Source organism: Salvia splendens, chromosome 8, assembly GCF_004379255.2.
Source record: "Salvia splendens isolate huo1 chromosome 8, SspV2, whole genome shotgun sequence".
Classification (NCBI taxonomy): Eukaryota; Viridiplantae; Streptophyta; class Magnoliopsida; order Lamiales; family Lamiaceae; genus Salvia; species Salvia splendens.
In genome coordinates this window covers 27,440,899-27,464,361 of record NC_056039.1, presented here as the reverse complement: position 1 = coordinate 27,464,361, position 23,463 = coordinate 27,440,899, and the positions used below count along the sequence as shown (strand labels likewise).

General features: G+C 37.9%; 2 protein-coding genes across 2 annotated transcripts; both read right to left on the bottom strand.

Annotated features, from left to right (window-relative positions):
* Positions 1 to 8,927: 8,927 nt before the first annotated feature.
* LOC121744316 lies at positions 8,928 to 9,868 on the bottom strand. The gene is made up of 3 exons (XM_042137815.1): positions 9,555 to 9,868; positions 9,315 to 9,446; positions 8,928 to 9,189 (listed from the first exon to the last, which is right to left on the bottom strand). Exons 1-3 carry the CDS (start codon positions 9,798 to 9,800, stop codon positions 9,007 to 9,009), a joined length of 561 nt encoding a protein of 186 aa, XP_041993749.1. The 5' UTR covers positions 9,801 to 9,868; the 3' UTR covers positions 8,928 to 9,006.
* Positions 9,869 to 16,477: 6,609 nt separating this feature from the next.
* LOC121743679 (uncharacterized protein At4g15545-like) lies at positions 16,478 to 22,442 on the bottom strand. Its single transcript, XM_042137009.1, has 8 exons — positions 22,088 to 22,442; positions 21,918 to 21,986; positions 17,744 to 17,797; positions 17,574 to 17,634; positions 17,361 to 17,432; positions 17,020 to 17,274; positions 16,869 to 16,914; positions 16,478 to 16,781 (listed from the first exon to the last, which is right to left on the bottom strand). The coding sequence occupies exons 1-8, from the start codon at positions 22,370 to 22,372 to the stop codon at positions 16,610 to 16,612; spliced, it is 1,014 nt and encodes a 337-aa protein (XP_041992943.1). The 5' UTR covers positions 22,373 to 22,442; the 3' UTR covers positions 16,478 to 16,609.
* Positions 22,443 to 23,463: the final 1,021 nt, after the last annotated feature.

Genomic DNA, 23,463 nt, shown 5'->3' with positions numbered 1-23,463 from the left:
AGGCTGAGTAATCACCTAGGCTTCCATACCATCTTTGATCTGGGGTCTCATTGGATATAGCAGATGATGGACACTTATTGATCAGATTAGCTGCAGTAGAGACAGTCTCTGCCCAGAATCTCTTTGGCATTCCAGAGTAGAATAGCATGCACCTCACCCTTTCTAGCAATGTCCTATTCATTCTTTCTGCCAGCCCGTTCTGTTGAGGATTTCTTGGCACGGTCCTATGCCTTCTTATCCCTTTCACCTTACAGAATCTATCAAACTCCGCAGACAGAAACTCCATGCCATTATCAGTCCTTAGATATTTAAGCACTGAGCCCTTTTCATTCTCATATCTAGCATGCCATTCTCTAAATTTTTCAAAAGCTTGGGACTTCTCTCTTAGAATGTAAATCCACACTTTTCTTGAGTAATCATCTATGATGGAGATGAAATACTTACCTCCACCTATGGATTCAGTTTGGGATGGCCCCCACAAGTCACTGTGGGCATACACAAATGGGGCTGATGAAGTGTGTTTCCCACCAGAAAATGGCAGCTTCTTTGCCTTTCCTAGAATGCAAGATTCACATTTCTTTAGGCTGTCTGATGCACTTAACTTCATCACTCCTTGTTTAGCCAGCTCTCTTATGCCTTTCTCACCCACATGTCCAAGCCTGGCATGCCATAGATGCAGGTCTTCTGTCTGGGCAAGATTCACAGCATCAACCACGGTTTCACCCAGCAAATAGTATAGGCTGTTCTTTCTCTGGGCCTCCATCACAATTCTGGTGCCTTTTGTTACTGTGAGGATCCCATCACCAGAGTTGAATCTGCACCCTTTTGACTCTAGCATTCCAAGAGATATTAAATTTCTCTTGATTTGAGGAATGAATCTGACTTCTGTGAGAGTCTTCATACTCCCATCCTTCATCCTCAATCTGATGTTCCCAATGCCCTTGACATTGCACACTTGATCATTTCCTAGCATCACTGATCCTTCCCAAGCTGATAATTCTTGGAACCAAGATTTGTGTGAGCAAATGTGGAAGGAGCACCCTGAATCCATGATCCAGCATTCTTCAATCTTGGCCCCTGAGTGGATATTCAAAGCTTCATTATCTTCAACATCCTGAGCCAGATCAGCAGTCTCTATGTTCCCAGCCTTTTCTTGCTCTTGTTTCCTCTTCCAAGCAAAACAATGCTTCTTTAAATGGCCCGGTTTCTTACAGTAGTGACAGCTTCTCTTCTCCTTCCATACTCCACCTTCTTCCTTCTTCTGGAACTTCTTCTTGGAACCCCTTTTATTCTGATTATTTTTCACATGCAGACTCTCAGCTACTGGATCAGTTTGTTTGTTATTAGCCTTCTGCGATTCCTTCATCTTCAATGCAGAATGAATCTCTTCATAGGTGACCTTGGTTTCTCTTCCAAGAAGCACTGCATCCTTGAAGTGCTCATAACTTTTAGGCAGGGAATTGAGCAACATCAATGCCTTATCCTCATCTTTAATGACCTCATCGATATTCTCAAGATCATCTATGCATTTCCCAAACTCCTCGAGCTGTTCAGAAATGCTCTTCCCATCTGAAAACTTGAAAGCAAGAAGCCTTTGCTTCAAATGTAACCGGTTCGCCAGAGACTTGGTCATGTACAATGACTCAAGTTTCCCCCATACTCCTGCAGCCGTCTCCTCCTTGGAAACTTCCCTTAGCACCCTGTCCGTGAGGTTCAAGATCAGGGTGCTATAAGCCTTATACTGCATATCTTGAAGCCTTTGCTTCTCCTTTTCATCAGCATCAGGTTTGCCTTCTTTAGCGTCACCTTCATTCTTCAAGATATCCCATAGGCCTTGCTGCATCAAGATGGCCTTCATCTTCAGCCTCCACAGCCCAAAATCGTTTCTCCCGGTGAACTTTTCCACCTCGAACTTGGCTGTAGACATTTCTCAAAACGAGCGGTGGGCAATCGCCAAGATCAGCTTATACAACGGAACCTCTAGACACGAACTCACCCAGAAACCAATCAATCGGCAAATCGTGGAAGTCTTCCCACAGACGGCGCCACTTGTTGGGTCATGATACCGCCGATCTCACACACGCACGAACGAGGAAATAAAGCACGCAAACGATATAACGTGGTTCGGTGATAATCCACCTACGTCCACGGAGAAGATGACCGGAATCTTATTGATGGAACTCTCAATACAAGAACTTCACACTCACAATCTATCACTCTAAGCAAACGCTAGCTAGTGCAAGAATTCTCTTCTAATTGTGTGTGTAATCTGTGTTCTGCGTCTCTCACTACTGAGCTCTATCGAGCTATTTATACAAGATGCAATCAAGAAATAAAATCCAACTAACTCTATTTCCCAAAGTTAGTTATAACCGCTGCTCGGCTAAAACCGAACTGCCATTCTTGGTTAGCAACCGAACTGCATTTCTCGGCTATCAACCGAACTGCCATTCTTGGTTATCAACCGAACTGCCTTTCTCGGCTAGCTCAAAGCCGAGCTTTATTTCTTGATCTCTTCTCGGAGCTGCCGAGGCTCCACCACTCGATCACAACCGGACTCAAAGCCGAGCTTCATTTCCGAGCTCAGAAGCCGAGCTCCAGTAGTTTGCATGGACACACTTTCACAGATAAAGGCATTCTAGATAAAGAAATTTCACATAGTTGATCATGTGCAATGGATTGATTATAATCAACAAACATAGGAAACGATCCTGTTTCAGGGAGCATTCAAGTTCAACTGCAATCTTATATTCTCATTGTCTACGAAAAATAGTCTCATTTTGCTAGTTGAGATGTCCACAAAAAGTAGTCTCACTTTATGCTTTATGTCCTCTCTCTCATACTTTATCTAATATTTCATCACATTTGTCTTACTGTACCACTTTTTCTCCCATCTCACTTTCTTTACCAATTTCTCACTATGACTCGTGTTGTCCACAAATGAAACTATTTTTTATGAATGGAGGGGGTAGAAATCAAATTCCACATTCACATTATGGAATGAGTTCATGCAATTTTCTCCACATATGCAGCTCTTTCATGATGAATGGCTCATGAAATTAAAACTGAAGACAAGATTAATTTATTAACTTGAATAGAACATTCCACGGTGACCTAGCTATGTTTATATGAAAAACATGAAGTCAATATATATATATATATATATGGTTTTGATCCATGCAAAACCATTCTTAATACAAAAATGCAGAACCAAGCATACAAAAGTCATTTTTAGGTCATTGTAAGCTTATTTTTACGTCATTATAGTAAGGATGACATGAAATGATCTTAACATGACCTCAAACCCAAAGTTTATAATATGACCTAAAACTGCTTTACAATGACCCTCCGTGTTTTTGTTTAATTATTGACCATTGGATTGTCAAATCTCATGGTCAAGATTTGGTCTGGATTTTGTATTGAGATCAAGTTTTGTATTGATCATTTTCCTATATATATATATATATATATATATATATATATATAGTCCCATTATCCACAAATTCACTCTTAAAGACCGAACCACCGAACCATACCAAATTAGGGCTTTTAGATCTAGTTTTTTATGGATGAGATACACAAATTTATAAATTATTTTCGCCTTCATCACAAGCCTATTTTAATTCATCCAAAGGTAAATAAGTCATACTAACATGTTACGATGATTTAACTTCATTCCAGAATATATTACTTCATTCCAGTAGGTTTTTAATTCATTCCAATAGGATTATTACTTCATTCCAGTACGTAAATGCGGTTTTACCGTCGCATGCCATTCTTCTCTCTACAATATCTATCACCACTTCCACGGTGCTGATATGGTTTAATAAACACATGGAATAATGTAATAAATTATTGGAATGAAGTATGTATAGAAGCATTTGAAGTTCTACTGGAATGAAGTAAAAATCTTATCCAATGAAGTAATAACGTTTCTGAATGAAGTAATAAACTCACTTGAATAAATTGCATTTTTAAATGTGAATCAGGTAAAAACCCACGTCAATGAATTTGAATGAAGCATATGTTGAATCATTTCAAAACCTACTGGAAGCAAGTAAAAACATCTTGTAGTTTCAAGGTATTACGTACGGAATGAAGTAATAAACCTATACAATGAAGTAAAATGAGCTTGTAATGAAGCCGAAAAAAATTTACACATCAGCACATCTCATCAAAAAAACTAGATCTAATGGTTCAGATTTGGTCTCTAGTTCGGTCTTTAAAATTGGTTCGACATTGATCACAACTATATATATATATATATATATATATATATGGTTTTGATCTATGTAAAACTGGATTTAAATACAGAAACGCAGAACAATATCATAATTAGGGCACTTTTAGGTCATAATTAGGTAATTTGTAGGTCATGCTAACAAAGCATGACCTAAAACGATCTTAGTATGACATTAAATCCAAATATTATAATATGACCTAAAATTGCTTAATTATGACCTTCCGTGTTTTTGGTTAATTATTGACCATTAGATCATCTAATCCTAGGGCTGAGATTTGGTCTGCATTTCTGGATTTAAACACATACTTATTTTGATCATCTCCCTATATATATATATATATATATATATATATATATATATATATATATATATATATATATATATATATATATATATATATATATATATATATATATATCTGATAACTAGCATACCCTTATCTCACTCATCCATCTCTTTAATTATAAAAAAATCTAGTTTATCCATTGTGAGCATTTCACATTTGATAGGAAATCCATCTAAAATTGTTTGGATAAAAATTAAAAACAGTCAATGTTGGCAGTTTTATTGGACAGTCAATGCAGTTTCTTTGAACATTTTTAGCACTAAAAATGGAGGGAATCAATTTCTTTTTTATTTCTTTATTGTGATTTTGCAAATCAGTTTTGGACTTTGTTTCTACAAAAGTCCACTTCTTTATATGCGATTCTTGGACTTGGTTTTAGCTTTGTACTTGACCCATAAACAAGTCCATTTTATTTTGGCTATTTGGACTTTGGACTCTGTTTTAGCTTTGTTTCTGCAAATCACTTTATTTTAGCTTTAGACTTGTTGCATGCCATATCATGTTCTGCACTAGATTGTTGGTTTTGTAATTTATTTGATGAATGTTAATTTATTAAACATTGTGTTTATTATATTTGAATCTCTGATATTTGTAACTTTAAACTTGTAGGATGCCTCAAAGTGAAAGAACACCATCCTCATTTCCAAAGGCGATGCTAGAATTTTTATGTTGGGGACTCAAACTAATACTCCCTCCGTCCCGCACTAATCGCACTTATTTCATTTTTGGTAAAAATTTTCACCTACAGCCGTAATTTTTGACTTTCCTATACACTCATTCCTTAATCTCCGTGCCAAAAAGGAAAGGAGCGAGTAGCCCGGGACGGAGGGAGTATTAATATTTCCGAGGTATTTTTCAAACCAAAGTTAACACACTATACTAAGCATATGTATAGTGGAATAAACAACATATGTTACCATCAGTTTCATCACTTTGTGGAGTACTCCCCCGTCCCATTTTATGTGAGTCATTTGTTTTGGGCACATGTTTTTAGGAGTGAAAAAAATAGAAAAGAAGATAAAGTCAGAGAGAGATATTGTTGCTTTTTTTTTCTCTCTCAAAAATTGAAATATCACACTTATAATGGGACAACTTAAAAAGGAATACGTCTCACTTATAAAGGAACAAATAGAGTATTATTTTGATGCATGAATAGCCATCTCCCAAATTATTTTGCTCATACATTGATACATTATACATACACCTATTCTATGTTGTGATCTTGTCGAAACATAGAATTTGCTGCATCTTTCCAATCGTGGGGTCGAATTACCTAAACCTTCTCATTGTCAAGGCATGAAAATTAAGGATTAGTTTCTGTTAGAGTTTCAATAAGAACTACTATCAAAATTTGCTTTTTGTTAAAATGATACTACTACTTATGAATTCTTGTGATTTGATGTGGCAGCGGATCATCTCGATGTCATTTTCAGATCTTCATAAAATGGGTGCAAGTCAGCTCCCTTAATCACCGACAGGTTATTTCAGTAATGTAATATTGAGCCAAACAGTTGCACAAAGATTGGAGCCATCATGAAAAATTTTTCATCCCACTATTACTATATATTCCCTCCGTCCCACAAAGTTTGTCTCATTTTACTATTTTCGTCCGTCCACAAAATTTGTCCACTTGGAATCTTACTAAGAATAGACATTAAATTCGCCATTCAATCTCCTCAATTTGGGACCCTTATTCCACTACACACCTCCAGTGACCGTTGTGGAGTGTGGCCACATTCCCGGTTCACATACGTTTAGATATGGTATCTATATTTATATGATTGCCCAATCAATTTTATGAAATTAAAGGAAATTTAGTGACTCGGGCCTTTAAATAAAAACTCCGTGTTCACTCAACTGTGGCTGACAAATTTAAATGAAACTTATATTTTGGCACTATGCCTACTGAGTATATTAAGTACTCAGCCCTGCATGTTTCTTTTCTAATGTGCAGGTTGAGCGTGTACGAGGAGGCGAATGTGTTGGGTAATGGTTTTTAATAAGTAGCATTAGGTAGCCCAAGGTAGTGATCTTCAGACGCACTACTTTGTCTTAGACTCTTCCGCTGCAATAGAACTATGTACTAGGAGTTATAAACCCCGTTATTATACTCTGGTTTCTTTTTGACTGTGTACCATCTTCGTGTTCGAAACTAACTTTTTGAGTTTGACTTATTCCTTATGCTTATCCTTTTATTTTAAGATTATTTAGTCACGTTATAGAGTGCGCTCACTAGCACTAGGGAGATGTAGTCGTGACAAATAGCTAGCTATTTAGAATTAAATCTGAGATTCAGTCTCACGAACCAAATCAATATAATACATATTTAATTGCATAACGGGATGCGTTAGTGTACTAACTAATTTACAGTAATAACTAATAACTTTCAATTCTATGTATTAAAATTATCAACACAAAGAAATAATTATATAAATACAACATGTAAATTTAAATATCAACACAAAGATATAAGTTTATCAACACAAGAAGATTGATAAATTTATATTTTATTTTGATATTTTTAACATACAAAATTGATATTTAATTATTAATTATTACTATAAAAAGTTAGTATCGATGACACCCATGTACAATTATTTGTTGGAGTTTATGCATGAAGAAATGAAACATTACCTAGTGGATAACTAAGATATGATTATGATGTTAATATTATTCGTAATTTGTAGTAATATATAACTAAGATATTAAAAGGAAAAATAAATATGAATAATGTGAGTGCTTTTCTATGCAGAAACACATGTGAATAATATAAATGCTTAATAACTAAGTAGTGCTAGTATTTTTCAAGTTTCGACGTTGCTAAATGTCTTACGCCTTTTTATATACTGTGTGCGCGAAATTTAAATAATTGATGTCTTAAAAGGTTATAAAGTGGACGTAGTAAAATAAGAGAGTGAATAAAGTGAGAGAGATGAAGAGAGAGTAATGTGTGAGAGAGGATAAAGTTTTTGCCAAAAAATGAAATAACTCAACTACCTAAGAACAATTCAAAAAAGAACTCGATCCAACTACCTTAAGATGGAGGGAGAATGTAACTTAAACTTAGCCTTGGCCTTGTGATAGGCTCTGTGAAACGTGGTGGCTCCATGCGGGGGCGGCGAATTGACCCCGGGCTGGTGGTCGCCGGGGCAGTAGTCCGAGATGGTGGTGGTTTCCACCCATGCTTCGGCGTAGACAGCTCCATAACCGGGTCTGGCGGTTCTTTGAGTCTGTCCTCAGTTACGTATCCGCCAAAAGCTAGAGTTTCCAACTTTTTAAGTATGGATTCTCGTTGTTGTGCCAAAGCGTGGAGGCTGCACATCAGCGGGGGTTGGGGGTCCAAATCCATCAAACCTAAAGCCATGGTTGTTGAGTGTTGAGGGAGAAGAGTAGTCAATGGAAGGATAGGCTTCGAGTGCCTATTGGTCGGGTCGGAGCACCGGTTTGTGAAAATATATGATAGAAAATAGATAATAAACCTAGAAGCAACTAGGTCAAGCTTTAGGATTTCGAGAACTGAATTTTATTTCATATTTCTCGATGATTTTGACTCTGTAATGAACTCTAATATATAGAGTTCGGACCCTAGTTGATTTGACTCTACGATTCTGGAAAGAATCAAGAAGAAAACCTGAAAAGATTTATCAAATCTAAACTAAATAAAAAATACGTTCAAAAGGAAACAAAAATAAAACTAAAGATGTGCATAGATCTTGTTGGGGGATTCATCCATGTAGCGTCGCGGTCTCGGCGTTGTTGTGCTGCGCCAATGGCGTAGGTGCCGCCGTAATGTTGGAGTCCCTATCACCTTGGCATTTGATTTTGTTGAATTGTACTTGTATTCTATTCTTAACCTAATTGTTAAAAGTCAGATGCTTTATTTCCTTTTCAAATGTGCATGTGGAATGTTGAATTTATTGTAGTTCTCAGTTAGATACTTGAAAGTTTTGAGTTCTCGTGAATGGGAAAATGGTAAGCGCATGCCAAATGAATCCACTAATATATGGATAAATATTTCAAATCGAATTTAAATTTGATGAATAGATTGGCTAAGCCTAGATGTATGCTTACATCCCTAAAATATGGCTATATAGATATGGAAGTGGATGTGAGTGGAATAAAAATCAAATCAAGGGATCGATCACAACCACAAAAGTTAGTCCTTATATGCTCATCATCATTTCAGGACTTTATAGCATTGGATTCGTGGCTTAGAACTAATTAGAGATCATTAATTGGTATGGAATTTTAGTCACTACAAATTAGATTGCATAAGTGCGCAGAATTATATTGGAATGAAAATGACTACTAATATATAGAGGAGTACCCGTTAATAATTTTCGATTAATACGAGAGGTGCAATTCAATTTTATATTAAAATTATGACAGCACCAATATGGATAAAATTCCAAGGTTCTAGGTTGCTAAATAAGGAAAGTGGGCAAGATTGTCCATGGCTGCTTGCAACCAATAGTCCTCATCATCTTGGTGAAATGAATTGTTTTGTTGTGAGTCCATCAATATTTCAGCTTCATTGTTCTTGGCAAATCTCCCACGAACTCGGACACGCTTGTCTGCTAGGGTTTTACGACACGCATACTGCACCACCACCATATTACCAAAATCAGCTTATATACACATATAGTAGTGATTAATAAATAAAGAAATTTTAATAGACTAAATTTCAACCAAAAATAGAATGCTTAATAATTTGACATTCTCACCTTGATGGTCTTGTTAAAATTTCTCTGGTTTCTCTTCTTCAAGTATCTAACAATTCTGTCCTTCCTTTCTTCAGCTGAGTATCTCCCCACCTTCACTTGTTCGCTCTCCTCCACCATTGTCGCATCTTTCCCCTAAAATGAGAACTTTGTTAAAATGAGAATTTTATGTGATGTCAACTCATATATTAATATATATGCGAACTGATATGGTTCTCACAGAAATAGAGTTAAAAATCAAACCCAATTTTGAGCAAGCAAGGGATTGAAAGGTAGCCAGACTGATCCACTGCACTCTTCCGATCCGGAATCGAAAACATGGCTGTGATTGTAATCAGAGGCCGAGAAATCACGAAACCCGGTCTCCATCTGAGGAACGACCATATAATCCGAGGCAAGGCCAAATTGGACGTCGGGAAAAGACGCGACTGAAACCGGGGAATTGACGTCGTAGCTCATCAACGGAAGCTGCATGTTGGAGTTGAACATGTTTCCAGAGGTTTCTCCGTCGTTAGGGAGAAGGCCGGGGTAATCGAAGCAGTGGTCTTGAGGGACTGAAGCAGCCATTGAAGAAGAGATGGGTTAATTTGTGAATGAATTTGATGGTGGTGGGAACTATTTATAGCATCCAAAAAAAAAACTAGCCTTTTTGTCTACTCTTGATTTAGGTCTTATTATGATGTTAATGCATGTTTATAAACATATGCAGAATCTTCAATTGTGTACGAGGATTTTCTACACTAGGAGTATTAAATTGCATTACATTAATTTAATTCAATGTTAGTAATTGTGGGGACTACTTGCATGTGTATTTTCTATTATACTTTTTTACGGATTTGCAGAACGAAAGGATTCTCTGTTGATAATGTTAGAACTTGCAACTTGTTTAAAGGGAGGCACATTTTCTACTCTCCCATCAATTCATTTCCTAGTGTTGTAATTATTGATTTTTTTTTGGTTTTCTTTAATTCGTTTGCTAAAACTTCAAAGTTTTCACATAGTATTTTTTAAAAATCCTAAATTGCTTCAAAAACAGTACTCCCTCCATCCCTGAAAAGTATGAACAATTTCATTTCTAGTTTATCTATGAAAAGTATGAACATTCTAATTTTGAAATGTCTTTCCTCTCTAAAGAGGTGGGACCCCCATTATCCACTAACAATACTTTAATTACTTTTTTACACCTATAATATCCATTGTGTCCTCAATGATGTCCACACCTGGAAGCAAATTAGTGATTTACTTATTTTGACAGCTTAAACTAGCTAGTGATCCATTTAACCATATTTAGTGAGTATGAGTAGTTCAACTTTGGATGAAAGTTAAATTAATTAGTTGAGTTGTTTATATACTCCAAAGGCGGCAGGACAGAATAGAATAGAGATAGAGCAGTTCATGTGCACACTGTACTTTTACTGTTTAAAGCTGTCTGCTTTGGTTTGGTCTAAAAACATAGCCCAAGAATCCATAACTCGGACCATTTACTTACCTTTTCCAGCTAGCATAATCAATTTATAAAATTCCATCAAACTTTGATTAGGTCTTTTAAGTAGTAGTTAAAAAGAATGGTCAAAGGAAGAATTTAGGATCAAAATAAGGATTCTCGTGTGTGTGTGTTTAGACATTAATATTACTAATCAGATAATGCATATCTATCTATATATGTTGACATATGGAAAAAGGAATATTATGTGGTGGTTTCATGTCAGGGAATACACTAGAGACATATATACAGTTATTTCTTATACAAGGGTAACTTGTTTTTTGTGGCAATTCTCCACATAAAGCATGCCTAAGATAACAAACATCTTAGTATTAGAGAGTCAGAATTTTAATAGTTCGGTTCTCCCTCTCTCTCTCTCACACACACACACACGTCATAGAATATATGGTCAAAAGATTTAATATTATGCCTCATAATCTCTTAATCAGTGGCGGACACCGGTGGAGGAGGTGAGGGGCTTAAGCCCTTTCCAAACTTTTTTTTTATAAATTTCTATTATAAATTTTTTCAAAATTAAAATACTCTATCTTCAGCCCTTCCCAAATTTATATCTTTTAGGTTTCATGGGAAAGAAATTTAGTGGAAAGGAGGGGCTGAAAGATAAAATTACAGAAAAAACTTAGCTTCTTGAAACAATGACCGCTGGAGAATTGGGACGAGGAAGAAGATAGAAATAAATAAAACCTCTTAAAACTTAAATAAATATAATAATAATAGTTGAAAAATTCAATCCCTACCCCCTACTTAAATGGTTGCATGATTTAACTTTTATCTCTCCAAATAATATGAATAGTGCAACTAAGTTTTAAATACTTATAGTAACATTTTTAAATTGTTTCCTAAATTTAACGTTTTTATTCAAACAACAATTACAACTTGTAATTGGTGAGGTGATAGTCAATTTTTTCTTTTTCTTTTTCTTTTGCATTCTCTCCATTTTTAAAAAATACAATTTTTAGAAATAATACGAGTTTTAATCCAAATTAGTCTCTTAAAAAAATAGAAAAAGTAATGAAATTAATACTAAAAGGTTGTGGGATCCATTTCCTGAATGGAGAGTTTCTATTTTTAGAAAAAAAACTAAAAGTAAAGAATTTTTATTTTTAGGAAATGAAGGAAGTAGTTTACAAAATCACAGTGTATTAGATAATTATGAATTTTTACGTATTAGATATTTATTGTTTTAGCAAAACAAACACAACTAGAACATGAATTATATTATTCTTTTTGTTAAACTTGTGCTGGATTAATTTTATATATTAGATATTTATGCATTTTTGTAATTTATACTTCATTCGTCTCAAGGTAGCTGGGGTGTTTTTTTTTGGCACATGATTTAAGAAATTGATGTGTTAAAGGTTAAAGTGGAGAGGGTAAAGTAAGAGAGAGAATAAAGTAAGATAGATGAAAAGAGTAAAATATAAGAGACGACGGAACAAAAAAATAGTCTCATTTGTAGACAGCACCGGTTCTAATGAGAAATTAATAAAGTAAGAGAGAAAGAGAAAAAGTAGGTAAAGTAAATGAGATAGAAAGAAAAGTAGATAAAAATATGGGAAAGAAACTTTCCATTTTTAGAAATGGGACTAGTCGATATCCAAAATTGGCAAAACGAGACTATTTTTTATGGACGAAAAGAGAGTATGAGAAATTTTAGTAAAGCCTCTGCCAAACTTTATTCTTGCGTCCGCCACTGCTCTTAATGAGTATATATTAGAAGTGTGTAACATCAAAACTGTATCCATTTTTTTTACTACACTGATCATGTGATGATGCCATCTATTCAATAAGTTTCCTTGTAATTTTCATGTTTGGATCATATTTCTTGAGGTACAAATATTAAAAATATGAAAAGAGAATAAGAGATTCAAATATTTTAATTAGTCATTCCTTTTTAATTTCGGCCTATGAAAAATGAATTAGTGATTTGTCATCATTGAAAAGTGGTGGGAGCGATGTGATAAAAAATTGCATACTTTAGAAGTGATCGAGATTCGAGAGGTGGGGTAGATATGTAGAATGAGAAATATGATTCCATGATCTACAAAGAAAACAAGTAAATCAAGCATGCAGGTGCCAATTTCTCTTTCGCAATTTCTCTTTGAATATATTTGCCGGGACAAGATCATGTTCCTGCATGTTGCCTGTTCATCATCTTAAGATTTATAGCCTACCTAAACATTTCAGGTTAGACTATATATGCTCAATTAGCTACTCCCTCCGTCCCATAACAGATGTCACATATATTTCATTTTTGCACTCGTTTTGGAAAAAATGATATTAATAAATAGTTAAAGTAGACAGAAAGTAAAATACTAAGAGATATCTCCAACGATACCTTTGGATATTAAAAGATAAATTTAATTTCAGAAATACACTAATTCAATAAATATTTTTAGAAAATTATAAATAAATATAAATTGTTAAAATATATTTGAAATTTTAAAATTGCATGAGAACGTATAAAGTATTTGCGTTATTCTCCATGAAAGTATATATATCTGCATTTTAATCACACTAACAAAGTAACAAGTAACATGCATTATATCAATATCATAGTGTTTTCACATTCAGAAAGTTTACACATTTGATATACTAATATTTTCGGAATTAAAAATCTCAAAGTAGTAACCAATTCTTTAAAAATTCACAATAAATATTTGTGAACACAAATCCTTTAATTAGCAACTTTTTGTACACGAGTTAATATAATAACATGCGCCGCGACTAACGAAAGAATAAACGTACATGGATTTGTAAAACTTTAAATTGTAGAGATTTAATTCAGTCAAACACAGGATCCAACATTTATTTTGCTGCACATGCATGTTTCATATCTCACATTTCACCTTTTCTTTTTCGTTTTATTGTCTCTCTCTTTGTAGTATGTAGTAAAAACAATGAACCTCCAAAATATTGGAGTGTTTAATTGCTTTCTCTATATAGTTTACTGAAACACGTACAGAATAAAAGAATATTTAATTTGTAATCATGCTTACAAGGTGGTGAACCTCTGAGATGAGACGGACGCGGAACGCGTTGTAGCGTCCCGTCTCGTCACCATCCCGCCGAGACGCCCGTCCCACCGAGACGGATGGCGATCCGTCTCGCCACGCGCCCGCGCGAGGTGGTGCGAGTTGGCGCCACGCGTGACGCCCACTCGCCGGCCTGCCAGTGGGCTTTGTCACGCTGACGCAATAAATCATTTTTTTAAAAAAATCGAATTTATTAATAAAAAATAAAACGGTAATATTACCATTTTTTCGACCATTTTTTTCTTTTTTTACTTTATAAATACTCTTATTTCATCCTCATTACACACACAAACACACATCTATTCTTCCCAAATCATCTTCATTTCCTCTCCAATTTTCATCACAAAATGTCCCGCGACGGAAACTCTGGCGGTGGCGGCTCCGGCGGGTTTGACATCAACGCGTTTGGCGACTGGGGGGCATGTACAATGTATTGGGTGGTTCGGGTTCCGGTTCGTCGACGTCGGGCACCCAAGGCTCGTCGACGCCGGCGGGGTACCAACCACCCCATTTTGATGTGGATGCATACGCTCGTCCCTCCGTCCCGAGGTATTCACAGGGATTATCCCAAATTAGGGAGGATTATCCGGATGAACTAACTCCGGAAGGAGGACGAGGCGGTGGAAGCTCCAGGGCATTCGACGCCGTGGAGGAAGAGGCGAAGGCGGCCGAGGAGGAGGAGGATGTAGGCCGGCATCCCTAAAGCCGCAAGGACACGATGGCTGTGTACAGCGCCTGGATCAGCGTCTCGTACGATCCCATCGTCGGGAATCAACAAACCCGAAAGTGCTTCTGGGAAAAGGTCGCCGAGGCCTACAACGAGATTAAGCCGAAGGGGTCCCGCCGCCGCACATTGAAGATGCTCCGCGCTCACTTTGACCGAGTCGACAGAGAGGTCAAAAATTTCTGCAGCATCTACAAGACTGAAGCGGCTCATTACCAAAGCGGAGTCACGGGAGCCGACATTCTGATATCGACTTTGCGAGTCTATTTTGATGACACCGGCAAAGAATTCAAACATGTCAATGTTTGGGAGGTCGTCAAAGACGAGGCAAGGTGGGCCGGCAGTGTCCAATTCTGCACGGGCTCGACCTCGAAGCGCACGAAGCACACGGCGGGTGGCCAATACTTGTCTAGTGGGGGGGTTCAGGCAGCGCCGCACAAGAGGTTACCTCGCAGGAGGTTGAGAGCACAGTTGGCCGCAAGGGACCAAGGCGGCGAAGGCGGCTAGAGGGAGGAGGGGCCGAGGCGAATCAAGCCAGGCGGGCTCCCAAGGGCCGCCCTCCTCCTTGATGTCCATGTACTTCACCGCCACGGTGGCAGACACTTCCCGCATGACGCCTGCCCAATTTCAAGCCCATCATGCCGGCATTGTGTATCTGGCGGGACAACTTGTTATTCTGCCTCCACCGCCTCCGGGGGGATTATTCGCCGGCGGAGTAGTTTTTATAATTTCTATAAAATTGTATTTTAAATTATGTCTTTTTTTATTTATTTTGCCATGAATTTAATTATGTATTTTTTTAGGATTTTAAGTTGTAATTTTTATTTTATTTAATGAAGTGTGTTTTTATTAATTGAATTTGTTGGAAATAAAAATAAAAAATGAAATTGAATGAATAGTTAAGGGATGAGATGGTTAAGAGACGGATAAGAGATGGAGGGTTGCAGGTTCTGTCTCTTAGTTAAGAGATGGAGTGAAAAGTACAATGGTGCCCATGAATAATTAAGAGATGAAACGATTAAGAAACGGATAAGAGACAGCGTCTCGGATGGCCTTACTATCAATTTTAATAGCTCCAAATCGGTGTAACATGCTTTGTTGCCTGTATCAATTAGGTAGATCGCCTAGCTCCATGGTTGTTTAAACTTTAAAGCCTTTTAGATAGGAAAATTCAAAATATATTCCCCAATAGAATAATTGTATAGTGATTCTTTGAGTTGATTGAAATAAATTGATGATATGATATGAAAATCTTGTAGTACTGTGCTTTTGTGCAACTTTGATTAGATTCATAATCTGCTGATTTGACTAAGATTTAAAACATAATAAGCTTTACTGTAATTTATTCTTCTTTAAAAACACATTAAATTATCATGGACTGTAAAAAAATTGATGAGTTCTTGAAGTCAAGAATCAAGATTGTCTTCAGATATTGTTTAGCAGCACAAAAAAAGAGGAAAAGATATTAAAAAATGAATACAAACTTTTATTAAATCAAAAGAGAAGCAGATACCATTGTAAGAATAATCATCAGAAATCAATCAGCTTTGCAGTTTTTGCTGCCCACTTGAAGCCTCTCCGGCATCTTAACTTTTCATACTTCAGCTGAAACATACTTTTTCATCAATCTTTATCAAATCTATCAGTAACTCAGTATATATACATTTTGGATTGTTTTGGAAAGTACATAATGAAAATAATACTACTACTAAATTTTATAAATAAGCCAACCAGAGACAGATGAATAATTTCCGAATGGGGAAATTATACATTTTTTAGGTGCTATGTTTCGATTGTATATGCCTATACCGAATAAGCTGTTGTGTTCTTGAATTGGAAGAAATTGACATCAAATAGCAGCAGACGACCAAAAATGCAATTATTTACAACTACATGTGTTCTTACACAATAAAAAAACAAGGGTTGCCATGTTTTGTTTAATCTGGAACAGCAGTACCTGCTAAAATCGGACAATACATCTCCCATGAGGAGGGGAAAGAATTTGAGCACGAAGCAACAATCACGTCGTTCCTTCTTAGTGAGCGTTGCGGTTTAGCAACCCTTGAAATGATACAAATAGATCCTTATTGTCTGTCCCGAAAATCTCTTCTGCTTTTCTTAGTGTCTCTTCCCACGACTGCCTTTGCGCATTTAATTCCTTTATATTTGCCAGAAATGCGCTGAATTGCTCAAGTGATAACTGACTCCTGCATGATGCACAATATAAACCCACCATGACATAAATCAAAGATTCAGTCACAACATCATCATTATGATAGCAATCTCAAACTCACCTTGCTTGACGGAAGAACTCTTTTCCATCGATTCGAGGAGTACGACCTATTCAAATGAGATAAAAATAGGCATGTTTAGGACTCGATTGGAAGTAGAAATGTAGTCATTTTAATCTGGTATGAACCTAGGATCTTTCATGCATTTATAGACCTGGCAGTGGGCTTCCTCGAGGAGGAGAGTTGGCTGCTGATGACTGCTGGCTGGAAGGGTACCAAGACGAATAGTATCCTTTTCTGTCATAGTTCGCAGAAGGAGAAGTAGTACCAGAGGTTTTCTGAGGAGAGGTAGCAGCTGAGTACCTTCTCGGGGATACACTAGAGGAAATCACCTTCGGAGTTCCAGTAGGAGTGAGACGAGGAGTTATATAGGGTGTGAGAAAGAACTTTTGCCCAGCTTGTGCAGAAACTGCAAAGAAAGCAATCCATGAAATCAGAACTTAAAAATTGATGTACATAATAGCAATCAGGACTCAATAACCAACTTCCAAATACCTTCATCAGTTGTGCTCGCATTGTCAGTTGAACTACTATAAGAATTATGTATCATATAGCCATTTGAATCATCTGTACAATAGAGCAATAGTTAACAAAAAAATCAACAATAGCATATTACAACAGGAAAAATAAAAACATATGACTAACTGTAAAAGAATACACAGCAAGGCTAGAATTAAAAGGCAATTACACAATATTGATCAACATTACCATTTGTGGAGTAAGCCTTGGGCATTGATTGGTCATAAGTTCCAACTTCAACAGTTTCTGACTGATGTAAGAACAGTTGAAATTTGGTCATTAGACAGCCATTAAAAACAATTAACTAGGAAAGTATCGATCTCAATATGGAAAATTAAATAAATGCTAGTCAACCATACTGTTGAATTTTCTTCATTCAATGACTGCATGAGTTGCCTCCTAAACGCCTCTTGCTGTCAAAATATAAGAAAATTAGAATGTTAAAAGGAGTAAATGAAAATCAAGCAGCTAACATAATCAGGGAAAAAGAAGACATGAGCTATAACACAACAAAGTGTATTGAACCAGCTAATACATCAGGTGTCAAAAATCGTGGAATTGGATAAGTGATAGATAACCAACCTATTTCAGAAGTAACGACTTTGGTTTCAATTATCTTTTCACCAAACACAATTGCTCAAAGGAAGACCAAAATGTGCTTTAGTATTAATGTCTGTTTGTTTAACTAAAATGGGAAAATAGCGAATACAAGTAAGCAGGTATTATTTGCAATTTGCAAATTAAACTTATACCCTAAGGTGATATTCAGAAGCTCAAACTAAACCATCTAAACTCAAAAAAATGATTATTTGACACATTAAATGGTTAGTAATTGAAATGCTTTTCTATATCAAATCACAGGGCCTTGAAAAAAGTGCTAAAATCATCATACAAAAACTTTCTGATCAGCATAGGCAGACACATATCAAATCCAGGCAAAGAAATAGGAAATGGCAACACTTGTTTGCCTTGTGGCAAGTCGGAGTTATAAACTAGAAAACCAAGACGTCCTAATAATTAATTCAGTGAATTACGAAAGGCGTGTATTCTTCAGGTATGTGGCAATCAAATTACTTTGGATTATTTGCAATGTTTGCTCCTACAGGCCTACGTTACAGACTCAATGACTAGATCACGCTGGTAAAGAGTTTTCCCCTAAATTCTAGGGTTAAAATATCAGTAACTGTAGATCAATTACAACTGTATCTGTATACTTACTTCAATTGCCCAACCAAAAAATGAGAGAGATGTTACGATCATTCTTCGTAACTTATCTATCTTAGCTCACAACATTGATTTCACAAGAATTCAACGATGAACTACGATCATGAGACAATGACAATCAATGAGAATGAACTGAATTAACAATCATGATCGAAAGTCTTTACAACTCGGAGAAACGAATCAAAGAGGAGCTCACGATCCACGATCGGAGCTTATCAAAACGTACAACTCACAATATCAACGCTAAAACTAAAGAAAGAGTAGCAATCGACTATTTATACTCTGTTTCTTAGCTCAAGCTAGCTCACGCCGTCTTCCAGCTTAGTATCTTCCACGTAGGATCCTTCCTATTGGCTGCTAACACGTCATTGCCTTCTTCTCATTGGTCAAGACTCTTTACTAACGCCACGTCACAGCCACCTCACTATATGTCGCATGCATGTACGTTGCATGCATGTATGTTGATCAAGGTTAATAGTCATGCATGCAACAATACTCCCCTCTTAAGGTTCCTTTTCCACAAGGAACCATGGAAATCTGGCTTTAATCACATCCGCAAACTCCCAAGAAGCGTCGGCCGGCGATCTTCCTTCTACAATTTGTGATCGTAACAATCCCCCCCTAAGATTCCTTGTCCACAAGGAATCATGGAGCCAATATTCTCGTGCTTTACCTTCCCATACCTTCAATTTTTCCTCCACACTGATCCCTCCTATGCCTAATAAGAAGCACTCAGAATTGCTCACTGTAGAACATGGCCAGCTACAAGAAAAGCCAAGAAGCATCACTAACTCCAAGTCACCAAGAAACACCACCAACTCCCAGTCACCTAATAGAAAAGCTTCTCGTGGCTTTATCTTCTCCAACTTCATTTTAACCCTTGGCTTAGAGAACCAATGAGCAACCACTCCATGTGAAAGGCGATGGCTTAGTACAACTAACAACCTCATCAAGCTTTCCAAATTGCAATTTGCATATAATTTGCATATATTTGCAGAGCTTTCGTTTAGTGTTGGTTGCAATAACGGACCAATCACCATTCCTGGGTTTATGGCAACCATTTCAATACCTTTCTCTTTGACGAACTTCCAAGCAGCATCCTCAGCCAATGTCTTTGAAAGAACATACCACAACTGCATCTGTTCACAATACTCTGGTGAAGACCACCACATCTCATCAACTACCGTTTCAGGTATGAGAGGCTTCCCTTTGTATGCAACTGCAGCTATAGACGATGTCAAAACAATCCTTTTCACAGACGGCACTTTGGCACATGACCCAAGAACATTCAGTGTTCCCTTCACTGCAGGATCAATCAGCTCCGCCTGTGGATCGGTGACGTTATTGAAGAAAGGAGATGCAGTATGGAAAACACCTTCACAGCCATCAACTACAGAGTCGAAGGACCCTTCTTCCAGTAGATCTACTTTCACCAAATGAAGTCTCTCTTTGGCTCCATCGAGTGCAAGCAAGTGCTGAGTCTTCTTTGCATTATTGGAATTACGAGCGGATGCCTTGACGGTATAGCCTTTCCGGAGCAGGAATTTGACGAGCCATATGGCGACGTAGCCCGATGCTCCGGTTACTTGCATATGAGTAGCTCTAGTCATACCACCCCCTTTGAAGACTCTACAACTATCAATTGGAACCACCATGAACTCAACACAATCAACCCTATTACAATGGTGACTGAAATTGGAGTAGAACTCAACACAATCAACCCTACACTTCATCTTCACCTTGGGCTTAGGATCACAATCCAACAACCACTTCATTGAAAGGAAATAAATCCTATGCATCACCAAACTTCCAGCCGATTGTGCACTAGTGGAAAGAAAAAGGTTATCTACTTTATGCCCCATCTTTTGACCACACTCATGTATTTCCATCAATACAGAGATATCCATCAAATCACCTATTCCTACCCTCTCCATTTCCATCTTTGCCTTGGGCCTAGTAAACCAATTTGATGCTAACCAACCAAGTTCACTAGCCATTGTCACGTATGCAACAACCTGCTCCTCCATATCTCCATCATACAACCAACCTAATTCACGCAATACTATCACATAATTCCGGTCCTTTCCTACATTGGTCGATGCCCGTTGCTCATTACTCTCAATACCAATCTCTTTACCATGTTGAGCCATGAACTTTAGCTTCACCGTAGGCCTCGGAAACCAATTGAGCAGCCACGATAGTGACGAGCTATAATATGTCGAGATAGGTAAAACCATAGTCAACTCATTCATTGACGCATTTTGTCGAGCATATGATATGCATTCTGTTCCTTTGAGTGTATCCTGCTCTAATTCCCTCCCTTTCTTCACCTCGGTTGATTTCCCCATAGGAATGAAGCTCTCCATCTCCTGTGTATTAATTTCCATCGACACTCTTGCACCATCCTCCACTCCGATCTCCAATTTTGTATCCATTTCTTCAAATCTCCCACTGTTGTGTTGCTCTATTAGATCCTCATCAGCAATTACTCGATCAACATCGATTGATTTCTGAAAATCCAGATTGTCGGATGATTTAGGAAGCTCCAATTGTAATTTGCAGCTGCCGGAACTCACATCCGTTGTCTCCATCGTCGAGCACATGTCTTGAAGTGACCTCCGTATCTTATCTAAGTCAGCATCTAGTTCTCGCTTGAATTTGCAGAATGAGGCTTCCATCCTGTCCTTAATCCTCTCCCATACACTCTCCCATTCCAACTCTATCTCCTCCTCCTCCGTCAATCGCGTCGCCGACGTCATTTTCCGAGGAACGTTGGCTTTGATACCATTTGTTACGATCATTCTTCGTAACTTATCTATCTTAGCTCACAACATTGATTTCACAAGAATTCAACGATGAACTACGATCATGAGACAATGACAATCAATGAGAATGAACTGAATTAACAATCATGATCGAAAGTCTTTACAACTCGGAGAAACGAATCAAAGAGGAGCTCACGATCCACGATCGGAGCTTATCAAAACGTACAACTCACAATATCAACGCTAAAACTAAAGAAAGAGTAGCAATCGACTATTTATACTCTGTTTCTTAGCTCAAGCTAGCTCACGCCGTCTTCCAGCTTAGTATCTTCCACGTAGGATCCTTCCTATTGGCTGCTAACACGTCATTGCCTTCTTCTCATTGGTCAAGACTCTTTACTAACGCCACGTCACAGCCACCTCACTATATGTCGCATGCATGTACGTTGCATGCATGTATGTTGATCAAGGTTAATAGTCATGCATGCAACAAGAGATTATCAAAATTTATGTTTTGCCCTTTCGATATAGACATGTTAATTACCTTGGCCAAGTCACGACTGAGCTTCTTTGCTGTCACAGCCAATGAATCCCTTTCCTTCAATAGTTTCATCTGCAACACACGCAGTGAGAAAAGCCCTAACTCACCAATTCAAACACCAAAAAGGAAAAAGCCAAAAATATTTAGAATTTAGAATGGAATAAAAAGCATACATTATCTTCGCGCGTAATTTTCAAGCGGAACTCGGCGTCCTGATAGGCGCCGTCGAGTTGGGCGACCTTATCCTCGAGCTGCTGAATAAGGCGGTCCTTCTCTTGAAGCTTTTGGCGGAAGCTACCGGCCTCCGTCTCGAGCTTGGTGACGCGCGACGCGATCGCCATGGACGTGATCTTACGCGCCAGATCCAGCTGATCGTAGGGGTCTGTGGGTATCACCGATAATATCTCGGCGGGGAGATCGAAATCCGGGCGACCACCGTCCTCTCCGCCGCGCGCCATGTGCCACCACCACCAAACAACCCTAAATTAGGGCGGAAGGGGCAGAACGGCACGTCGGAGAGACAGAAAATTGGGGAAAATTATTAAGAAATGTGCAAAATTTGGGATTTAGCAATGGGTTTCGTGAGAGAGGGAATGTCAATGAGAATTAGGTGCGTGAATACGTGGAAATGCGGTGGTTTTGAAATATTTGGTTTTCCCTCCTCAAACCAATTCAGAGCATCCACAACCGTGCTCTTACCAGTGGCACGGTTGTGGGCCCGGGCGGTACTATTCATGCCTGCTCTCTGGCAAGAGCACAACACCCACAACTGTGCTCTTCCGCAAGGACGAGCACAATTAATATAAAATTCAATTACACAAAAACATTTTCATAATACTAAAATTCATTAAAAAAACCACAATAAAAATAACAAATTACAAATAAAATAAAAAGACATAATTAAAATCCTAAAAATTAAAAATTACATAATTAAAATACTAAAAATTAAAAATTACATAATTAAACTCCTAAAAATTAAAAATTACATAATTATTGGCTAATATAACCCGAGGAAGACTACGCATCCGGCGGCACCAACCCCAATTGTTTTTGGAGACCCAATATCATGGACTCGTGCGTTTGAAGTTGCGTGGGGGTCATAGTTGACCTATCGGCCATATTGAGTTGGGCCAAAAGGGCCCACAACGAGTTGTTCGGGGGTGGAGGTGGAACATAGGGTGCGGGTTCGGGAGCAGGGGCAGATGGAGGCGCGGCGCGACGTCGTTCGGCCGCCGCCTTCTTCCTACCTTGCGGTCGGCGTCGGGAACCGCTTGGTTGGGCATCGGGGCTACCCAAGTTAGCTTCGGCGAGTTGGCTAGCCACTTCTTCGCCGGCGTCGGATAGGGATGCCGACCGTGAGCGTTTGGAGGAGCCGCTAGAGGAGGATGTTATGCCTCCCTTATACTTCGGGTGCGTCCGCGTCTCCTGCCAAACGTTAAGATATTTGAACGACTTACCGTTCATGGATTGGTAGGTGCTCAGCGAGGCGGTGATGATGTCGACCTCGCTTCGGCCGCTCCCGACATTCCGGGACTCCTGGATGAAATAG

Excerpts from the sequence above, each read along its gene's own strand:
- LOC121744316 (XM_042137815.1), bottom strand. The coding sequence starts at position 9,800 with ATGTTCAACTCCAACATGCAGCTTCCGTTGATGAGCTACGACGTCAAT. Across the intron at positions 9,447-9,554 it reads CCTTGCTTGCTCAAAATTGG|GGGAAAGATGCGACAATGGT; the intron begins GTTTGATTTTTA and ends TTCTCATTTTAG. Across the intron at positions 9,190-9,314 it reads ATTTTAACAAGACCATCAAG|TATGCGTGTCGTAAAACCCT; the intron begins GTGAGAATGTCA and ends GTGGTGGTGCAG.
- LOC121743679 (XM_042137009.1), bottom strand. The coding sequence starts at position 22,372 with ATGGCGCGCGGCGGAGAGGACGGTGGTCGCCCGGATTTCGATCTCCCC. Across the intron at positions 21,987-22,087 it reads AAATTACGCGCGAAGATAAT|ATGAAACTATTGAAGGAAAG; the intron begins GTATGCTTTTTA and ends CGTGTGTTGCAG. Across the intron at positions 17,433-17,573 it reads CAAGGCTTACTCCACAAATG|ATGATTCAAATGGCTATATG; the intron begins GTAATGTTGATC and ends TCTATTGTACAG.